The sequence below is a fragment of the Hippichthys cyanospilos genome, chromosome 4, assembly GCF_059441005.1.
Source record: "Hippichthys cyanospilos isolate Australia breed blue-spotted pipefish chromosome 4, RoL_Hcya_1.0, whole genome shotgun sequence".
NCBI classification, from domain to species: domain Eukaryota; kingdom Metazoa; phylum Chordata; class Actinopteri; order Syngnathiformes; family Syngnathidae; genus Hippichthys; species Hippichthys cyanospilos.
In genome coordinates, this window is record NC_142372.1 from 15,009,528 (window position 1) to 15,028,712 (window position 19,185).

At 40.7% G+C, this 19,185-nt stretch overlaps 3 protein-coding genes across 7 annotated transcripts in view; 1 reads left to right on the forward strand and 2 right to left on the reverse strand.

Moving 5' to 3' along the window:
• Window positions 1-1,619, reverse strand: part of cyp19a1a (cytochrome P450, family 19, subfamily A, polypeptide 1a) — a 5,663-nt gene extending 4,044 nt beyond the window's left edge. Inside the window, exons 1-3 of the mRNA XM_088413840.1 lie at window positions 1,379-1,619; window positions 1,125-1,275; window positions 1-56 (exon numbers count right to left, since the gene is read on the reverse strand). The exon at window positions 1-56 is cut by the window's left edge and continues 99 nt beyond it. Of these exons, the coding sequence (XP_088269966.1) occupies window positions 1-56; window positions 1,125-1,275; window positions 1,379-1,574 (403 nt within the window). The 5' untranslated portion in view covers window positions 1,575-1,619. The remainder of the gene's footprint in view (window positions 57-1,124; window positions 1,276-1,378) is intronic.
• A 4,611-nt stretch (window positions 1,620-6,230) lies between these two features.
• Window positions 6,231-13,429, forward strand: gldn (gliomedin). The gene is made up of 10 exons (XM_088412462.1): window positions 6,231-7,026; window positions 7,643-7,694; window positions 7,770-7,787; window positions 7,881-7,970; window positions 9,024-9,122; window positions 9,192-9,308; window positions 10,149-10,232; window positions 10,621-10,746; window positions 10,831-10,981; window positions 11,312-13,429. The coding sequence occupies exons 1-10, from the start codon at window positions 6,421-6,423 to the stop codon at window positions 11,775-11,777; spliced, it is 1,809 nt and encodes a 602-aa protein (XP_088268588.1). The 5' UTR covers window positions 6,231-6,420; the 3' UTR covers window positions 11,778-13,429.
• The window catches only part of dmxl2 (Dmx-like 2), a 37,427-nt gene continuing 31,629 nt past the window's right edge, over window positions 13,388-19,185 (reverse strand). For all 5 annotated transcript variants that reach the window (XM_088412461.1, XM_088412458.1, XM_088412459.1 and 2 more), the window contains 7 exons: window positions 18,193-18,253; window positions 17,019-17,146; window positions 16,855-16,932; window positions 16,013-16,104; window positions 15,886-15,938; window positions 15,578-15,795; window positions 13,388-15,205 (listed from right to left, as the gene is read on the reverse strand). In XM_088412461.1, coding sequence (XP_088268587.1) covers window positions 14,996-15,205; window positions 15,578-15,795; window positions 15,886-15,938; window positions 16,013-16,104; window positions 16,855-16,932; window positions 17,019-17,146; window positions 18,193-18,253 — 840 coding nt within the window. In that variant the 3' untranslated portion in view covers window positions 13,388-14,995. The remainder of the gene's footprint in view (window positions 15,206-15,577; window positions 15,796-15,885; window positions 15,939-16,012; window positions 16,105-16,854; window positions 16,933-17,018; window positions 17,147-18,192; window positions 18,254-19,185) is intronic.

Genomic DNA, 19,185 nt, shown 5'->3' on the forward strand with positions numbered 1-19,185 from the left:
TTCCAAAACGTGAAGTGTAATGTCCGTGCTTTAACACGTGGTGCACTGCCGATGCTCTGGAACAAGATTTTAGGGTTACACAATTTTAAGAGTTAACAAGTCTTCATGGCAATGGAACAGGATAAGTTGCCTCTTTTTGGTACGTGAATACAGTTGGGGATAAATATTTTACCACAAGCACAGTTATATAAAAGATTTTATGTTTTGGTCAACTAAGTAAGCATAACTGCAAAATGGCATCTTTAACTTATTGTCTCATCCCTTTTAAGATTTTCTTTTTGTCATTTATGTCTATTTTGATTAACAGTTTGTTTACAGGTTATAGGGAATCACAAAGGTTAACTCATGCTAACGAATGCATTTGGAATTTGTTCTGTTTTTTTTTACTTGTTTTACAAAAACTTTCAATGTGAGTCAGGCCAGGAATTCTCAAATTGTGGGACAAGAGTTTGAAACACTGGTAATTTGTGATGGTGTTATTGTGTGATGTATGATGTAATATGTGTCTCCAGTGGTGCATGAAAGAATTACTGAGTTAGATTTCCAACTCTACAATTGGTGCCTGATGTTAATGATTTGTCAGTTCAGTTGTCTTTAACTTTCAAGTAAAAAATGATTATATTAAAAAAAAAAATTCAAGCATTGATCTTGGTACAGTTTTTGCTGAAGGGGGTACTTGGAGAATTCCTTTTTTAAAAAGTGGTTTGAGAATGGCTGACTTAGTCAATTATACTAGTTGACTAAGCATTTGTAATTTGTATGGGAGTTTAGAATTCAAGTTAGGTTTATGAATGATTGGGTCAGGAGGGTGAGTAAGATTTAACTCAACATTCCTGTTTTTCTTGTCCCATAAAAGAATTGATCACTTCTTGTAAACAGATTTGATCAATTATAGAAATTAAAAAATGCTGAAATGTTATGTGTTTTAATAATAATATTTTGCACGGACATCATGATTATTTACGCTTGACTATGACCTCTTTAATTTAAATTTCTATTTGATTCCCTGCAATCTGCATGGAAAGTTTCCAATTTGCAATTGTTCCAATTGTTCCTTTCAACAAAAATACCACATATTGCAATATGAATCATTGACCTCTGCAAAGTTGAGATAAAGCGCCAACCTGCTGAGGATGAGAGTCTCTTCCCCATCAATCCAAACTCTAACAATATCACCATACTTGTCGTTGTAGTAATTGCTGGCTGTGCCTATGCCCGTCCAAATAAATCTCACATATGACAGAAGCGGTCCCAATCCCAGACAGAAATACGGACCTGTAGTTCATGAACGTGGGAAAAACAGAAGAGTACTTTAGAAATACAACAACTGATTGAGAAAGACATGATTTCTATTAAGAGTCCATTGAAGATGACTCACCTGGTACTCGTCGTTTGTCCTCGTGGCCCCAAGCCACCAGCAACAGACAGACGAGTAAAAGCAAAGCCCTGGTTGCAAAAGATATCCCGTACACTATTCCCTCAGTTGTATTCTGGGATGTAGGGACCAGCTCGGATGCCATCGCCTCCAAATCTACCACGGTCATGGTCCGTTCACAAGCAGAGATCAGCTCCATAAGAAGGTCTATTGAACATACGCAGGACACAAACGCCAGAATGAAAACTGCGCAAGCACGAACGAGCGCTTCTTCTTTATAGGCTGTCGACGTTGGTTGCGAGCCAGGTCAGGGCAAAGCAAAAGCCACAACACGGGGGGAAAGGGTAAACAATACACTTGTAACCTTGGCGCTTGGATTGGGGCCTGTGTCCTTGAGCATACACTACAGTGCAGTATTGGACGTTTTGCTGATGAAAAGAAGGACTTGCACTCCTCCAACATCAAACGATCATGCTTGGAAAACTCCCAAATCAAGGCACACCTGCTTGAGTTACGCAACGATTCGGGAGGGGGGGAAATTTCGCGTTACAATCATTACAATTGTCTCTTACGATCATAAGCTCACAGATCAAAGCATTATGTACGTTACACCTGAACAATCTATCGAAATCAAGATTTAGCCAAAGCAATTCCTGACAGTGAAACTAAATGTCTTGTAAATTTGATATACGTTAAAGTGTTGTTAACAAACCTGCCTAATTTGAGTGGAGCCTCAATTGGAAAAAATGAGAATTCACAATTGAAGCTCTGTGCCTTTTCGTATTGCAATAAGAGGTGTTAGCCACTAGTTAGCTTCCAAGCTGACAATAAAACTCACAAGCGCATCGGATAACCACTGAGAATTCTGAGCAATGAGGGCTAAAGGGACTTACGCCTAATGCTAAATGTTTTTTCGGAAATGGTGAAAAATACAATGCTACATTTGAGCATTACGTAGTTCTGTCCTTGCATGTTTTCATATATTATCTTCAAACATGTACAATGTATTTAAAGAACAAGTACTTGTTTGAAAATTGTTATGGTAAAAAAACTGTAAGTTTTCAATTCCTATCTAAAAGTAAAAAAATAAGGTGTTACCCTGTACTGAAAAAGAAAAAAAGAAATCAGATTACACATTGTATATTGTTTTTTAAAAGCTATCTGGCTTTAGCTTGAAACGCAAGAAAAAAAAATCTAAAAGTACAGATACCTTCTCGATAAAGCTACTTAATTGAATTAGTAAGGACATATTTTCACTTCTTTACATCCATTACTGCCAACGTCCCTCGTTTTGTCTGACACTTCACAGGAGTTTTTATTTTTATGTAATGTGCTAGCTGGTAACCCTATAGAACTGCACATTAGTATTATTGTTTGGGAATAACACATTTTAAACTGCTTATTAGCAAATAATTGATTTTTATCATTATTTTGTAACTGTTTCCATCTAGAATTCTAAATGATATTGATCTTTGAAGCATTTTTTGTATTTTTTGCAAATTAAGACTTCCCTGAACACTGAAACTTCCCTGAATACTTCATTTGATTTCATTTGCTGAATTCTTTAGTATTCTTTTTGCACACTATCATGCGAAAGTACAAAGTGCACACAAGTGTTGACTTTGATAATGAACTAAATACATTGAAAGAGTAACAGCAAAGAGTCACAAAGCCTTTGCTGTTTCGAGTATCAGTCAGCCAGCGCCCACTCTCGTCCAAGAATGCGCTGTGTTCAAATGGCCGACTGTATGCTGAGACCCTGATGTGATGGCAGCGTTCCATATGATGTCAGATGCCCAGATTGTTTTGCATGATTAAGCAATGCTCCTCATGAGCAGATGTTAATCTAACTTTGTCTCTGGGCTCTGTTATGGTGAACCACATTCCCTATCGTCTCAAGGGGCCAACTTGCTGCAGATTTGACTTTATTGTAAATTGTAAATTATTATCATTATTATTACATCAACAATCAAATAATTATGTGTACATAGCAGACATAATGTTAACATAAATACAATGATACAGTGATTTAAATAATATTAATATGAATTCAGACTAATATTGTAAACAATATCTGTATCTTTTGGGACAGATGAAATGTAGGTGAACCTTAAGGCTTGGCTTTTGGCCAGACTTCACGGCGTAATGTTTTTATAATAATATTTCCCCTTTTTGTAATCCATGAATCCGTTTTTTTTTTTTTTTTTGTGCTTTTGCTCATCAGAGTCAAGGGTGAGCTGGAGCCTATCCCAGCTGACATTTGGTGAGAGACAGAGGACATCCTTGTGGATTGCTCACCAGCCAATCAAAGAGCAGTATAAAATAGCCATTTATTCATGTTTAGATTTAAACCCAGTAAACCCATTCTTCGGGCCTCAAAACATCAACATTGATTGTTTTTAATTGAGTGAAGTCCCACTCCATGTAGAGGATTGCCTAATTATGCTGCAATGTGGGAAAGCACTACTTTTGTCTAAATCAAACTCTTCAACTCACTTTAACATAGTTCTTTGGCAGCAAGATGCTTTAAGATGGTAGCAAACTATTGCTTTTGTCTTAGCGAAATTCCGCATTTCACTTCAATATAGTTTAATGGCACAATTGAATAAAGTAAAAAACATAAAATTAAATAAATAAAGATAGAAAATAAGAAAAGAAAACATCTGCGTGTCCCTTAAATTATAAAGACCTTTGTCCTTGGCTGGAGCAAAAAAGCCTGACATCATAGCTTGTGTTTGGAAGGAGATAAGGCCAACAGCTGCACCTCAAGATGGGTAGAGGAGGGGCCATAGAAGAAATTGCACTAGGTGCTACCCTTGTGTCAATTTTTTTAATTTGCAGTTAGCTACACTTCAAGAATAAATCTACCAAAATGCATTTCATCATTCAATATCAGCAATGTGTGTTAACTAGTTTTTTCTGTTATATTTCCAGATGCTTTAAGTAGTACTGACCAGGTGTTCTCAATACTTTTGCTCACAAAGTGAATATATGTATGTATATATACAAATCCTCTTTAAGATGCAAAATGTGGACCTTACCCAGATAAGCACGCGATCAGAGTGCATTATGATTGCTCTTTTATGTGTTTTTGCACGTTTTGCCCCCAGCATCGACTGTATCGGAGCATCATAAATGAACAGCAACAAAGAAGAGAGCCCTTATGCGCTCTTAATGCATGTGTGCACACATGTGCGGGAGGGATTCAAGCTGGTCAACAACTGTCTGTCGGTGACCTACAGCTTCAAGCCAGAACACCCGACCCTGCTTCATGGAGTCCGGGACCTGGAACGAACTGCAATCTTCCACTTGAAGCTGTCTACGTATGTGTGCTCAAATTGTTTTCTTTCGTAGGAAAACACTAATGCAGTAGTTGGAAATTATAAAATGCTTTACAAAATTGATGGGTTTTGGCATTTGATAACAATGCAAATAGCCACAGCTGTGGCAGATGAAGCTTATCTATCTTTTTATCCGTCCAGCCATCTGTCCGTCCGCCCGTCCGTCCTGTTTATGTTATTGACAAAAGGTCCTTAACCATCAGTATTGGAATCAGTATTATTACATTTTACGTTTTACAAAATACATTTTACAAAATACGGAGTTGACAAAATTAAGTTGACAATTATGCAGAGATTTTTAACTGAGCTCATTATATTGTTTATGTGCATGGAAAATGAAAGGTTAATGGGTGAGGCGTTTAGTCATTATGGAGATGTTATGATGGGAAAATTTTTCTTTTCTTTCATGAGTAGCTTCAAGAGTATCATGGCTTCACATTCTGTACATAGTCGAATTATCTGTCTCTCTGTCTGTATGCACTACATTCAACAGGAAGTAGAATTTTCTTCCTTTGCCAAGGATGCATTCAAGGCCTCTAGCTACTTTGGCAGAACTGTCATTTTCCTGCAGAATGTCATTTTTACGGCCCAAATTGAAGCAATAGAAACAGGTCATTGTCACAGTTGGTGGATGAGGACTACGAGGATGTGACAAGAATGAGTGCTGGGGGGGAGGCGGCAGGAGGGGGTGGCACAGCTTGCCAGAGGAGAGGTCGTGAACTGACTTGTGCTCGTGAACTGACTCATGGAAGCCTCAAACTATAACAAATTGATAGGAAGAGAAATTTCTCTCATTACTGATGTAATGCAGCCAACATCTACATGAAGAGAACACTGAAAAAAGTAAAACAAGTAAGAATTGTCATGAAGTGATTTAGTTTGAATTAAAAATGGTGGTTTCTGGGTTTAACCTGTTCTGTTCACTTTCATTGAAAACAAAAACCTCACGAAGGTCTTCATGTTCAAATGGATGGTTCACTGTTCAGTAGAAGCTAATGGGAGGATGGACAACACTTGACAAACTGCTTTTGTATTTTGGAAAGTAACAGAAAAGAATAAAAAGAAGGAAGGCCAAAGGAAGACAAATATGGACGGTGCAGTAGTGTATAGCGTAATAAACAAATAAACAAGATTCAATCACAAAAGTGTAGGAAATGGAAAGGATAGTCAAGAAGTGGTTAGTATGTAGTGATGGTTATGTGTTTGAATCTCGGGCCAGAGACAAGAAAGCAAAAAAGAGGAAGGAAAAAACGAGGATGCTTCGAAAGGAAGAGAAGCAAATAAAAAGAAAGATAGAAATGAATAGTCCAGTACAAACATATACTGTTTATGATTACATATTTCACCGCAACTGAATGTGTAGCGTAAGTGAGCGCCTCTATGTGTGTGCGTGTGACTGCCCACGGCAATGCTCTAGAATGGATGATGCTGAATATAAATCAGGTGACTGAACAGGCGGGGGTTTCTGCCTGCCCGGACAAGCCCAGAAGATTGTGTCATGCCCACTCCTACATAACTGGTTTGCATGTACTCACACACACATGTGTGCAACCCACTTGGCGAGCCGCACAACAGGCACTGTATTGACCAGCCAGCCTTCACATAGTCCACACTGACTCATTCACTGGCCTCTTGTCTCATCTGTGTAAAGAAGGACTACTTTTTTGGCGGTAAGGATATCTAAAGTGGAATTTGGTTGCGCTGATGCTGAGGTGTATGGGGGAGTCCAAGAGAGGAGCAGGTGACGTGGTAACCATGTGGATCCCGACCCCCAGCATGACTCGCCCTCAGCGGCTGGTGCTGTATGGGACGTGCGCGGTGGCTTTACTCAACACCGCTGGCCTCCTGCTGCTTCTTCTCCAGCAGAATCAACAGCACGTCCTTCTGGAGCAGACGGAAGCCAGGCTGACTCAGGTGGAGCAGAGCTCGGTGGTGGAGTTTCTCCAGGAGCTGCCGAGGGAACAGGCATCGGCACAGAGAATGCTTGGGAAAGCGCAGTATCAATACTCAAGAAATAAGAGGAGTGATGCGCCAGACCTGGATGAGGTGAAGGAGAAGGCCTTGGAGGTAACTCAAGAGAAGGAGATGGGGGTGGAAGAGGAGCAGGAGGTGAAGCAAGGGCTGGAGAAGGAGCTTCACCGCAAGGAAGATGAGGAGCCTAACCAGCAAGAGGTCAGCCAGGAAGTCGGAGAGGAAACTGAGATGAAGCCCAAGCATAATCGGAAGCACAAGAACCGTCATCACCATCGCTACCACAAGGAGGACGTGCACGATGACATGATGACGATGCTCACCTACTCCATGGTTCCGGTAAGATGACAGCTGACTGGCTTGGATGAATGTATGGATGGATTGATAATTGGATGGATGGATGGATGGATGGATGGATTGATAATTTGATGGATGGATGGATGGATGGATGGATTGATAATTTGATGGATGGATGGATGGATGGATAATACGATAGATGGATGTATGGATGGATGGATGGATGGATGGATGAATGGATGGATTGATAATTCGATGGATGGATGGATAGTTCGATAGATGGATGGATGGATGGATGGTTGCTTGATTGGATGGATGGATGGATCATGGAGTGAGATGTGTTAGTGTTAAAATGATTAAAAAGAAACCAACCATACCCCTCACCTGCCCCAAAAAATCTACACGTGGTGGGTCTCAATGTATACATTTATCATCCTTTACATTATCAAATAACTGTGGTGAACAAGTATATTTGTTTATTGTAAATACAGTAAAAATAATGCATTCGAAACTGTATGTATCTTACCACTTTTTTTAACCATGTATAGAAAATCTAGCTTGTCTTTATTTATAAATAAATGTGCTCATATGTACCTAATTGCAGCACTAAACCGCTACTGTTTCAATCCTGTTTAAATTAAGTGCTCTTTTTTTCCAGATTAAACTGTTGATCGACATTTGTAACAGCACAAAAGGAGTCTGCCTAGCTGGTACTGTCCAACCCATACGTACACGATTTGTATTTGCCTTAGTATAATCTAAAGTTTCTCCGCTTTCTGTTGCAGGGCCTCCAGGACCACCTGGTATGTTGCATCCATAACCAGCCGTGATGTTCTATTTGTTGTGTTTTCTCACTCTGTAATTCAGAGTCCAACCTTTTTACTGTAATACTGTAGGTTTGCCCGGTGCGGACGGCATGCCTGGTATTAACGGGACAGATGGCATTCCCGGCCTTCCTGGAGTTGATGGCAAACGAGGAAAAAGAGGTAACTGTACTTTTTTCATTTTGCTGTTTACATTTGATAGTCGATTGATTGTATGGATTGTCATTATGAATTATCATAAAAACTACACATTATACACGCATGATGAATTAATGCAACATAACTCCAAATACATTCTAGCAAACAAGCATAAACAGCAACGGTGAGGTTAGGTTTAGGTTTTATTGGTTCACTTGTTTTGTGACTAAGAATTTCTTTTTTTGTCACTTGTTTTTATTTGTGTGAGAATGTTTTTGTATGAGATTGTTTTGGTATTTCTTTCAAGCGTTTGGTGAATGTGAACATTTTGTTTTTGTGTGAGTATTTGGGTAAATGTGGGACTTTTTTGGTGTGTGTTAGAGGTCTGAATGATTTTTGGGGGGGTATATGAATTTTTTTATGGTGAATGAGTGTTTGTCTGTGGATGCTCTTTTGTGTTTTGTTATTCAGGATTTTTTGGGTGATTTTGAGGCTTTTAATAGAGTGAGTTTGGGGGTCTAATTAAGTAAGAGGGTTTTTGAGTGATTATGTTTTATGGTGAGTTTAATGGTTTTGAAGAGCTTGAGTGTGTGAAAGGCTTTTGGCAAATGAGAATTTTTCATTCATATGAGAGGTTCTTGTTGAATGTAAAAAGGTTTTTTGCCTCATTTAAAAAGCATTTGATTGAATGTAAGAAATGTTGATGCATGAGAGAGGTCTGTGGGTGAATGTGAGGTTTTATGGTGAGTGTAAATCTTTTATATCAGTAAGTGTTTTTATTTTGTGTAACAGATTTTTGGATGGTGAATTGATGAGTTTGCACTTTTTCTCGTGTGAAAGATGCTTTTTGGATTGTTTGAGAGTTATTTGGTGATAGTGAGATGTTTTTAATGCGAGTGAGAATTGTTTTCTGTGAGACACATATTTTTTACATGAATAAAAATGGTTTTAATTGGTTTGGTTGAGAATTTCTCATAATGATTTTGGGGACATACAGCACCAAATATCATGCACTTCATGGACTGTTTTTAAAAGTAGTGATAGTTGTGGGAAAACAGTTGCAATTGTCACCGACAGGACTGCCGGGTGAAAAAGGAGAGCCGGGGGAAAAGGGCGAACCAGGAGAAGCCGGCCCCCCGGGAGAGGATGGGCAGCCATCCAATGACATTGTTGAGGGTGAGTTGACATGGATTGTTCCACATCCAGTGATCATGATTCCTGAAGCCTGGCAGCATTTTTGTGTAGGTCCTCCTGGCCCGCCTGGACCACCTGGACCCATGGGCCCCCCTGGACCACCGGGACCTCAAGGGCCCCCGAGAACAAGGCATCACAGGGCCCACCTGCAAGCTGCTCAGACTATGGGTGAGAGTGGAGATTGATAGATGGATGGATGGATGGATGGATGGATGGATGGATGGATGGATGGATGGATGGATGGATAGATAGATAGATAGATAGATAGATAGATAGATAGATAGATAGATAGATAGATAGATAGATAGATAGATAGATAGATAGATAGATAGATAGATAGATAGATAGATAGATAATGAATGAGACAAAATTTGATTTGCTCCCAATCTTTATCTTCAACTCAAATGTTGTGCTGATCTCCAAAGTGATGCAATTCTGCCATCTACAATCATGTATTTACCATTTCAGAGTTTTAGCCTCTTCAATGCCCTTAAAAAGCTAAAAACATACTTGAAATGTCTTGTACATACATTAGTGCATTAAATAGTTGGATTATACTTGATGTTCATAGCGGTGAATGAATTACTCTGTGATACACTATATTACAGCTGAAAACTTAAAAAAAAAGCATAAAACAGAGTAATAGCTTGATTACATCTTTTCTGTTGTCATGTTCCTCACGTTCTTCTTATTTGCTAGATGGCAAAGGGAGTTAGTAACAGGGTTGCATATACCGTATGTTGGGAGCTATAACTTTAGAGCACAATTACTGCTATTTATATGTCCGCGGCATGTCAAAACGTTTGAACTACTACGAGGAAGACACAAAGGTGATTTATTTCATCTATGATATTTTATCTGTAACCAAAATAAGGACTGAAAAAGTATTTTGTTGATTCTATTTAATATGTACAGTAAGTGGGCGGGACAAGACAAAAAATGTTTTAGTGGGTGATAAAGAGCTATTTAGCGTTTTGAATAACAAGTTCTCTTTAATGCTTCTTTCAGAACACTTCTATTCAATTTCCAATGATGAGACCTCATTTGTGAAGACAACTGGGAAACTCCACGAGAAGGCACCTAAGAAGAATGGTGTGCTTAAAGCAGTTGTAATACTTTGGGATTTTTTTCTTTGTTTCAAATTCAGATTAGTGTTGTTTTTTTACACATCAACATATGAGACAATGTCATTCAAATTTAGACATCCCCTCAACCTGCAAAACAAGGCTCCCACAAAAATCAACTGATTGTTTTTTTTTTTTTTTTTTTCATTTCAACATTGCAAGTTCAACGAATGGTATAAACATCAGAGGACCAAAAAATGAGTCATTTTATTAATATTGCTCATAAATAGGCCAATTCAACAGTTATCAGATATTTACTTTGTCAATTATTAAAGTTGACATAAAAAAAGTTTGCCTAAAAAAACGTATCTATTTGTGAGACCCTACTTATACCGTCCATTTTGTTTGCCCTTCAGAATGCCTGATAAAGTCTTTGATCAACCCCAGAAATGTGACAAAGATGGAGAGCACATTCGGCACCTGGATGAAGGACACCGCCATGCTCAATGACGAGCGCGTATGGGTGGCGGAGCACTTTTCGGGTTAGTCGGACTCTGATGGCATTACGCTGTATGGAGTAATGGCATGCGTGCTTTGAAGAAGGAATGGGTTGTCTTTGCTCACAGGTCGTGCCCTGAAGGAATATCAGAGCGTTGCGGCCTCGCAATACAACAGCAGTGACACAGTGACTGTTCCAAAGTTCTACCAGGGCTGCGGTCACACAGTACACAATAGTTCCTTCTACTATCAGATCGCTGGCACATCAAGCATTGCCAGGTAAGCAATGCTACACTAACATGGAATACGTTTGGATATTTTATTCCTTATCCTTGATATCCATCTTAAGATTTAGGTATTATCTATTACTATTGTACTAGCGCACAGGACACACAAAAAATGATTTAGTTAAATCATTTAGGAATAAAATGTTTTTATTTATGATTTACACTTGTGAGCTACTCTACTTTTTTTTAGTGTTTCTCATTTGGATGGTATTTTGTGATCTACTCTATATATGAATGAAGGTTCTACCTGGAATAAAAAAATAAACAAAAAACACGTATTTAGCTGGTAAACACAAACCCGATATGTTGTCTTTGGTGACAGATTTAATTTGGACACCAAGAAGTTTCACACGCTCACCGTCGACAAAGCTCTCTATCACAACCGCGCCTATCTGCTGCAAAACTCCAAGACCTACTTCAAACTGGCGGCGGACGAGAACGGCCTGTGGTTAATCTTCGCCTCCGACGTGGACGAGAGCATCGTGGTGGCCCAACTGGACCAGAAAAGCTTCTCCATCACCTCCTATATAAACACCACTTATCCCCGCACTAAGGCCGGCAACGCCTTCATCGCCTGTGGCGTTCTGTATGTCACAGATACTAAGGACGCCAGGGTCACCTTTGCGTATGATCTGCTGAAGGGCAAACCGGTCAATGTAACCTTTGACCTGAGGCCTCCAGGAGGAGTGCTGGCTATGCTCTCCTATAGCCCCAAGGACAGACATCTGTACGTGTGGGACAACAACTACGTCACACTCTATGTGGTGCACTTCATCTCAGATGAGTGATGGCCAATCGTATACTGTAGTTAGCTCTATCTGAAATCCATTATTAGACCAGGCATTTTCAAAGTGCATGCAAATGTAAGCTTTCCCCCATAAATCAATCTTGGACGCATATTTCGGTCTCAAGGAACGGAAGAGGCTAACGCACAAGCTGAACCGGCGATTTCAATGGTGTCTGTTCAGTAGAGGCCAGCACTCAGAAAAATTTGGGAAAAAGAATATTTCCGTGGCAACACATCAAAGCATAAAAATGACTGGACACCCCCCCCCCCCCCCGAAAACAAGGCACACACACTATGAAACGAAGACAAAAAGACTATTGTCAATAATTCTTTAACATTTCATTTGAGTCGTTACTATAGATTTGTGCTCCCGAGTGTTTGGACCAACACAGGCCTCGATATCCGTGATGGCTCGTCGCTTTACTAAGCCTGACGTGAGCTTATTTGAAAGATTGAACCGGAGAGTGTGGCAAAAGATGATTAGTGTGTGGTTATGAAACGCTATGGCTCAGTACCACTGTAATACATTTGAGTGCAGTTCAGTTGTATTTAACTTTTAAATACAAAGAATTTCTGTTTAATCATTCAGCATTTCAGTAGGTTCAATTTTTATCATCTTTAGTGAATGATCATTCAAGTAAAGCTGCCCCCCCCCCCCCCCCATGTTGAAGAGCCGAGTAAATGTTCAAATTGTGTAACTGTGGCTTATTGTAGATTTTTACAAGGAAATTTTAGAATGAACCCTCTAGGTCGAGTAACTACTGTATTGTCACAGTCCACCATTTCAGCCACCTCACTTCCAGCTTCACCACACCCGCTCAGCCCTCCTTCTAATCAGCCTCGAACACCAACACCTGCAACCATTTACCCGCTCAGTATAAAGCCCGGTCACTTCCCTCCACAACCCGCCAGATCGTCTCTATGCGCTACGCCGAGCTTTCCAGCAATTCCTCCTGCCAGCCTGCCTGTTGTCCGACCCTGTTCGCCCTTGACCTCCCGATTGCCTGCCGAATTGACTGGATCCTTGGTATTTCGACCTTGCCTGCCTCTGACCACCCGCTAGCCTGCCGTCTTTACCTGTATGCCCGAGACCCCCTCCCGTCTCGCTCCCTTTGCCCGACTCCCAGCCAAACCCCAGCTCTCCCGACTCCAGAACCCCCCAGACGTCTGTGCCACGCTCCCGTCAGCTCCCACGACTACCCGCACCTTCTGTTCAATAAACACTCTGCCATTGCCCTTACCAGTGCGTGCGTGCTCTTGGGTCCTCTCTCGTCCCGCCGTAACATGTATTTTATTGTCAGGCATAAAATACTTGATATGAAATGTTTAAGAACCACTGATCAAGATTTGTATAAAAAGTAGATTGCTGTATCTATATTACATTATCAATGTTCATTATTGTGGCATTCTGGAATGACTAACAGACCTTTCCTCCACAATTTATACCAAACAAATCAGTATTTATACCAACTTTTCTATGCTATGTGGTGACATATTTGCATGATTTTATCCAGATTTATAGGATGTCTTTGTGTTCTGTACATAGTGTATGCTATTTTTAAGGACAGGAAGCAAGGTAAAAAAAAAAAAAAAGACATCAGTACCACATCACCAGATGAAATAAAAATAATTTATTCACTTTACAAAGGTAAATCTCACACTATGACCTGTTCTTTCTTTCTGGCATCAGTGCCTTTGCAAGCACCTGCCCGTGATACTAGTTTGTGTTGCCGTGCATGCACACACACTTATACACACACTCACATTTATACACACAGACACATAGTGGGCGAAAATAGGGGGGGGAAAACAAAATCTGTATAATAAATACACCTAACAAAAGTTACAACTAATTCAGCCGGTATGATACAAACCAAAAATAAAGAAATGCTTTCATGTTTGTACAAGCTGCTGTAATTTTTCATATATATATATATTTATACTGATATTTATAGCATTTATATATTAAAACTATTTCAAACATTTGACTACTAGGCCAAATGAAGCCTGACATTCATTTGTATTTAAGTTTCTTTTATAACCTATTTGAAATAAATCACTTTAGTGTCTCCATAATTTGAGTGCAAGTATCTATTCTTCATGGTTGAACAGTAAAAACAACTATAGCGAGGTAACACACACTTACATACGATACCGTGTTGCACGTCTCCCAGTCAAGTCAGATACAGTAAAACCCCTTACATTCCTAAAATAAAAGGCATTAAGTTAAACGGTTAACACAGGAATTGTCAATCAAACAAACAGCACGATAAATAATAAAATTCAATTAAAAAAACAAAACAAAACAAAACTCATCATCATCTTGTGCAAAAAAAAATATACCAAAAGTGGACCTTTGTGTTTCCACCGTAAGTGATTGATGATGGAGGTGGGTAGCAGACAGATGAAAACATTGAAATCACAGTCACAAGAGTAAAACGTCATCTTCCCGACAGGAATGTTTTTGCGGTGAGGCTGCCGCACAAACAGGCATTTGAGGGCAGGTGGGCGGGCACACACAGCAGAGCCAACACACACACACTCACAAGGCCAGACCGGGACAGGTCAGTGTCCATGAAAGTGGGGGAGGGGGCGGGCGGAATCACTACAGGAGCAAATGCAGCATCGACTCTTCCATAAGGGCTGAGAAAAGCCAGGCAGAAAGGAGGGAGGAGTTGGGAATGAGAAAATCAAAATAAAATGTCCAACTAGTTGATTCACACTTTGGATACCACTGACTTAATAACAAACCACAGCGCTGGTTACAGTAGATGCTAAGAGAGTTCAGCTGTGGGCACAAAATGACGACAGTTACACACGTTTTTAAAAGTTTTGCCAGAGTACTTTTACAGAGCACTATCAATGGACCTGTGATTGCACCGCGTAACGAGAACAGGACATGCATAGCTTCCCTATGGACACGCTCTAAGAGTAGAGATTCTTCAATAAAATGACAATAAATCTAGCTTGAAAATCAAGTATGTTACCTTATGCTTGAACCTTTTGCTCGTAGCCTTTGGGAAAACACTTATTTGCAGCTCCGTTTGTCACGCAGAGGTGAACTTATGAACGCTGTGAAAGATGCCCCAGTTGTACGGCAATCTTTTCACCAGCTCGTCTATTAATGCTTCGTGAGTGTTACATAAGCATTTGTGATCTTTTTTTTTCTTTGTTGCCCCCCGTTCTTGTTTGTCTTTGGACCTTAAAAATGGAAGAAACCTAGAGGACGTCGATCAAGTTGCTGGGGATATTGTAGCGGTCGGGGAGGACCCTCATCTTCAGGGTGCCGTCCGCCCCGCAGGTGAAGATGCGGTTACCGGGACGCGTTTCCACCTGCATGACGCCGGCGCCGATGTTGCGGAAGATGGACTGTTTGGCATGCTCGCTGCCGAAAGAGTGCATGAGCCCGTGGCCCGCCAGCTTCCACACCTGGAAAAAGACGGCGGGACATTCCAGACCATTAGTATATCAAAAAGCGAACAACTGAAAGCCCTGGTACCAAAAACAAAGACTCGACAGATTGAATATAGAATGTATGGTTGTTTTAAAAGGAGGATACTCAGTCGTGATGGTACCAGACACAAATTTAACAAGACCGGAATTCTCGAGACAAGATTTTTTGCCTAATTTGTGATTTACTGTAAAATGATACCAAATACACATTTTCCAGCTTTCAGGCGTATGCTCCTATGAACCTCACGCCACAAACAATATTCAAAAGTAAATACATCTCATACGGCGAACAGATGAGAAATCCCGTGGTCCTTATCTAATTTTTTGAGAGGAGCATTGCTGTGCCACCTTCATGTTTCCCTCCGCGGAGCCGGTAACAAAGAAGTCCTCGAAGGCATCCAGGGCCAGCGCCTTGATGGCGGAGTCATGGGCTTGGAAAGTGTGGAGTAGCTGTCTCTGGCGGATGTCAAACACGCACACGAAGCCTTTTCTGCCCCCAGTAATCAAGAGCTGCTGTTTAGGGGCGTACTGCAGCACGGTGGCCCCGTTCTCGTGACACGGGAAGGCTAAATGGACACAAGGACACAAAAACAGGGAGAACGTTTAACATGTGGGGAACCCAAGCGTAATGTGTTGAGCGCTTTTGACTTTCTTACCATGGACCATGGTATTGTTGGGCGAAATCAGAGTGTCCCATAGACACACATTTCTGTGGAAACATGAACAGTTGTGTCATTGTATAGCAAAAAGGAAAAGCTGTTGAGAGAAAAACCCATTGCTGACCTGTTATCATTGGACTGTCCAGCTGTGGCGATGAGGCTCGAGGATGTTATGAAAGCAAAATCTCCACACGTCTTTGTGTGGCACTGCCAACTCTGCAGGTGAGATCAGACAAAGTAGATGTTACAAGAGTGTATCGGGCCTTCGTGTTCGACTCCCCTTGCCGTTTGTTTGCGGCCATTTTTGGTCATGGAGAACAAAGGCATTATCGTTTAGGAAGCGGAAGCTACCGCTTTATTAGCCTTAAAAAGATAGCTAATGACTAGCAATACATTGCGCAATGCGCAACCCCAAAACATTTATTATTGTCTCTCTTTTTTTAATGCGCACAATATTGCTAACACTAAAATGCTTTTGCAGCCATCACAGGAAGATTATACTTCTGAAACTGAAACGTAATTCTCATCTCTAACAACTGAGGTTATCGCCTCTTCTTCAGCTCAACATTGTTGCATCCATTGGCTTCATCAGAGTACAGTAAGCCTTAATTGCCCGCTTCATAAATGAAGAATATTACACATTCCCTCTTGTCCTGGCGATTCCGGGTGTCCCCCGCCTACTGCCCGAAGTCAGCTGGGATAGGCGCCAACAAGCCTGCAACCCTTGTGATGATAAGCGGCTATGGATGGAATGGTCACATGTGTGTGCGTGTGTGTGTGTGTGTGTGTATGCACATTATTAGTCATTGTGTTCTTGATATAGTTCAAGAGCTACTTGAATCATAAAAATGAACCTAACCTCAAGGATATGCAGTTACATTTATTTGAAGGCAAAAAAGATGGTTCAAACGGCCAGTATAAAGCCACAAGATTTAAAGCTATGGATCAGATGGGAGCTGAACTCACCAGGTAGGGTTTGGGGTTGGAGGACGTCTGGTTGACTTGCCACAGACTGAGAAATCCCTCTCCGTCAGCGACTCCGCACTAGAGCAATCAGAGCAACCTCATCAGACAGACATAACAGAGGGAATGACGTTTCATGTGTAAGAGTTCATGCAGGCTGCGCGTACCTTGTTGCCTTGAGAGTTGAAATAGAGTCGAGTGACACGAGCGTTGCCTGCTTGTCTGAAGCAGATGAGTTGCTGAGGTCTGTTCCACTCAAACATCCTCACGCTGCCATCCTGGGCTCCTGTCATATCTGACACACACATATGCATGCATGAAATGACATGCTGAATGATTAACACGAACTTATAGAGTGCGTAAATAGTCTAAAACAGTGGTTTAAAAGTGTGATGGCCCCGAGTATCGCAAAGCAATTTAAAACGATTTAAAACAGTGCCGTTCATATTTGTAGTGCTATCTGTTGGTGTTTTATTCAGCAACTCCAGATGATAGATCGTGTAACATCTGTTTTATTTTTGAGGCATAAAATATCGCAAAGGAGTTACAATAACACATTTTAAGCAAAACGATACTTTTGGTTCCGATTTATTTGCTCTTAATATGAAGAGAAAATGTAGTGTTCATGCCAGGGCATTAAAATACATTAAATTAAATTTGGGATTCGTGTACCACATTTGGTAAGTCTGGTCTAAAACACCCCCATGTTAAAATGGGTTTTTGTGGGGAAAAAAAAAAAATCCATAAGAGGGAAAGTAAAAACTAGGATATAATGGTTGCAAATGCATGCACACCCCCTTTTATCTGGGATATGGCTATTTTTAGGACTAACCAATCATATTCGGCATAACCCTGGCACTACTAGGCACCTCTGATTGGTCTTTAGGATATTTAAGCTTTTCAAGGACAATTTTCTTAGCAGAAGCCTATACTGTGAGATTGTGAACTCTTCATAATTCCCTCCACCTTGTATATGGCCCCAGTTCCAGCTAAAGAAATTCTGTTCTGGCTTGGGTTTGGAAACATCTTGTGCCCCTTTGGTGAAAAAGAAATAAAGTTTGCTTTCGACCAGGGCCCTCAAACTGAATTTTTGTGGGGGCTGCTGCAGAGCAAGTCTTAGGCATCCGTAGATCTCCACCAAGGCCAAACTGTAAACTAAACTTTATCCTACATAATGTCTGTTCTCCTAGGCTATGCACGGTATGTCGTGGTTCACTGTGATGGTAACAGGGGGCCATTATGATTCTGAGCCAAATAGGTACAGTACATGGAATTTTATCAAATCATATTCAATTGCTTGTCCTACAAAATTAATCCGAGCCTGATGAAAAAGATACTTACAATACTGGTATATGGGGTGAGATGTCATTCTCTTGACATTATTAAGATTCCTCTTCATGATCTGAAAAAGTAGAAGACATTGTCAGCGCATTATGACGAAAGGTTGAAACCCCCACCTAACAAGCCCTTTTTTCAATCTTGCAATCTGCATCATCCAGCACAAATTTATCAACATGGCTGGAACAAGAAGAACCCAGGCCGCATGTAGGTGTGACGCAAAGCTGCACCTTGGGTACACGGCTGTGAGAGCGGCCGCTATCTGTGTTTCCGTGTCCATCTCAGCAACGCAAATACGCTCGCTGCCTGTATCAGCCTCCATAGACTCAGCAGGCCAGCTGTTTAGGCGGCACATCTGAGTTTTCCCCCGCATCGATAAGAATTGAAAATACAAACACATCGAAAAATGTGCACCGGCCATAGATGAGTTTAAGTATTTAACTGAATTAAAGTTCTCTGAACTTGCCTCCATCTAGAGACCTCTTCACTACTATTACACTTAGTTGACAGCTAGTGATAAATTAGTGATATTAAAGGCCCACAGATGTCAACTAGTTCACAGTTTAGCCTCAATCATAACATGTAGTTAGCCTCTGAAATAAATATAACATAGCACTGGCAAACATTGCTACTAGTTAGAACGTTTTTTGACTCGTGCACTGAATTGACTTACTAATAGAAAAAGAGTGTACCAGTACATGGACTTTAAGATGAATATCAAAGATATTAAATGACTGCTTGGCTTTCCATAGCCATCGATGTTGCGTGCAAATCCATTCTGTGATGTTTCTGTTGGAAAACACTAGGCTGTGCGATGTCTCTTGCTTCAGAGCTAAGCTTAGATTTCCCCTGGTGGCATTGATCGAGAACTACATGCATTTTGGCTTTAATAGCTTTCCCTGGATGGAGCAGTCACATCGACGCCGAATCATGTATTGTGTGGGTTTTGACATGTGCTCCAGTTTCGTTTTACAGTCCAAAAATATGAGCACGAGG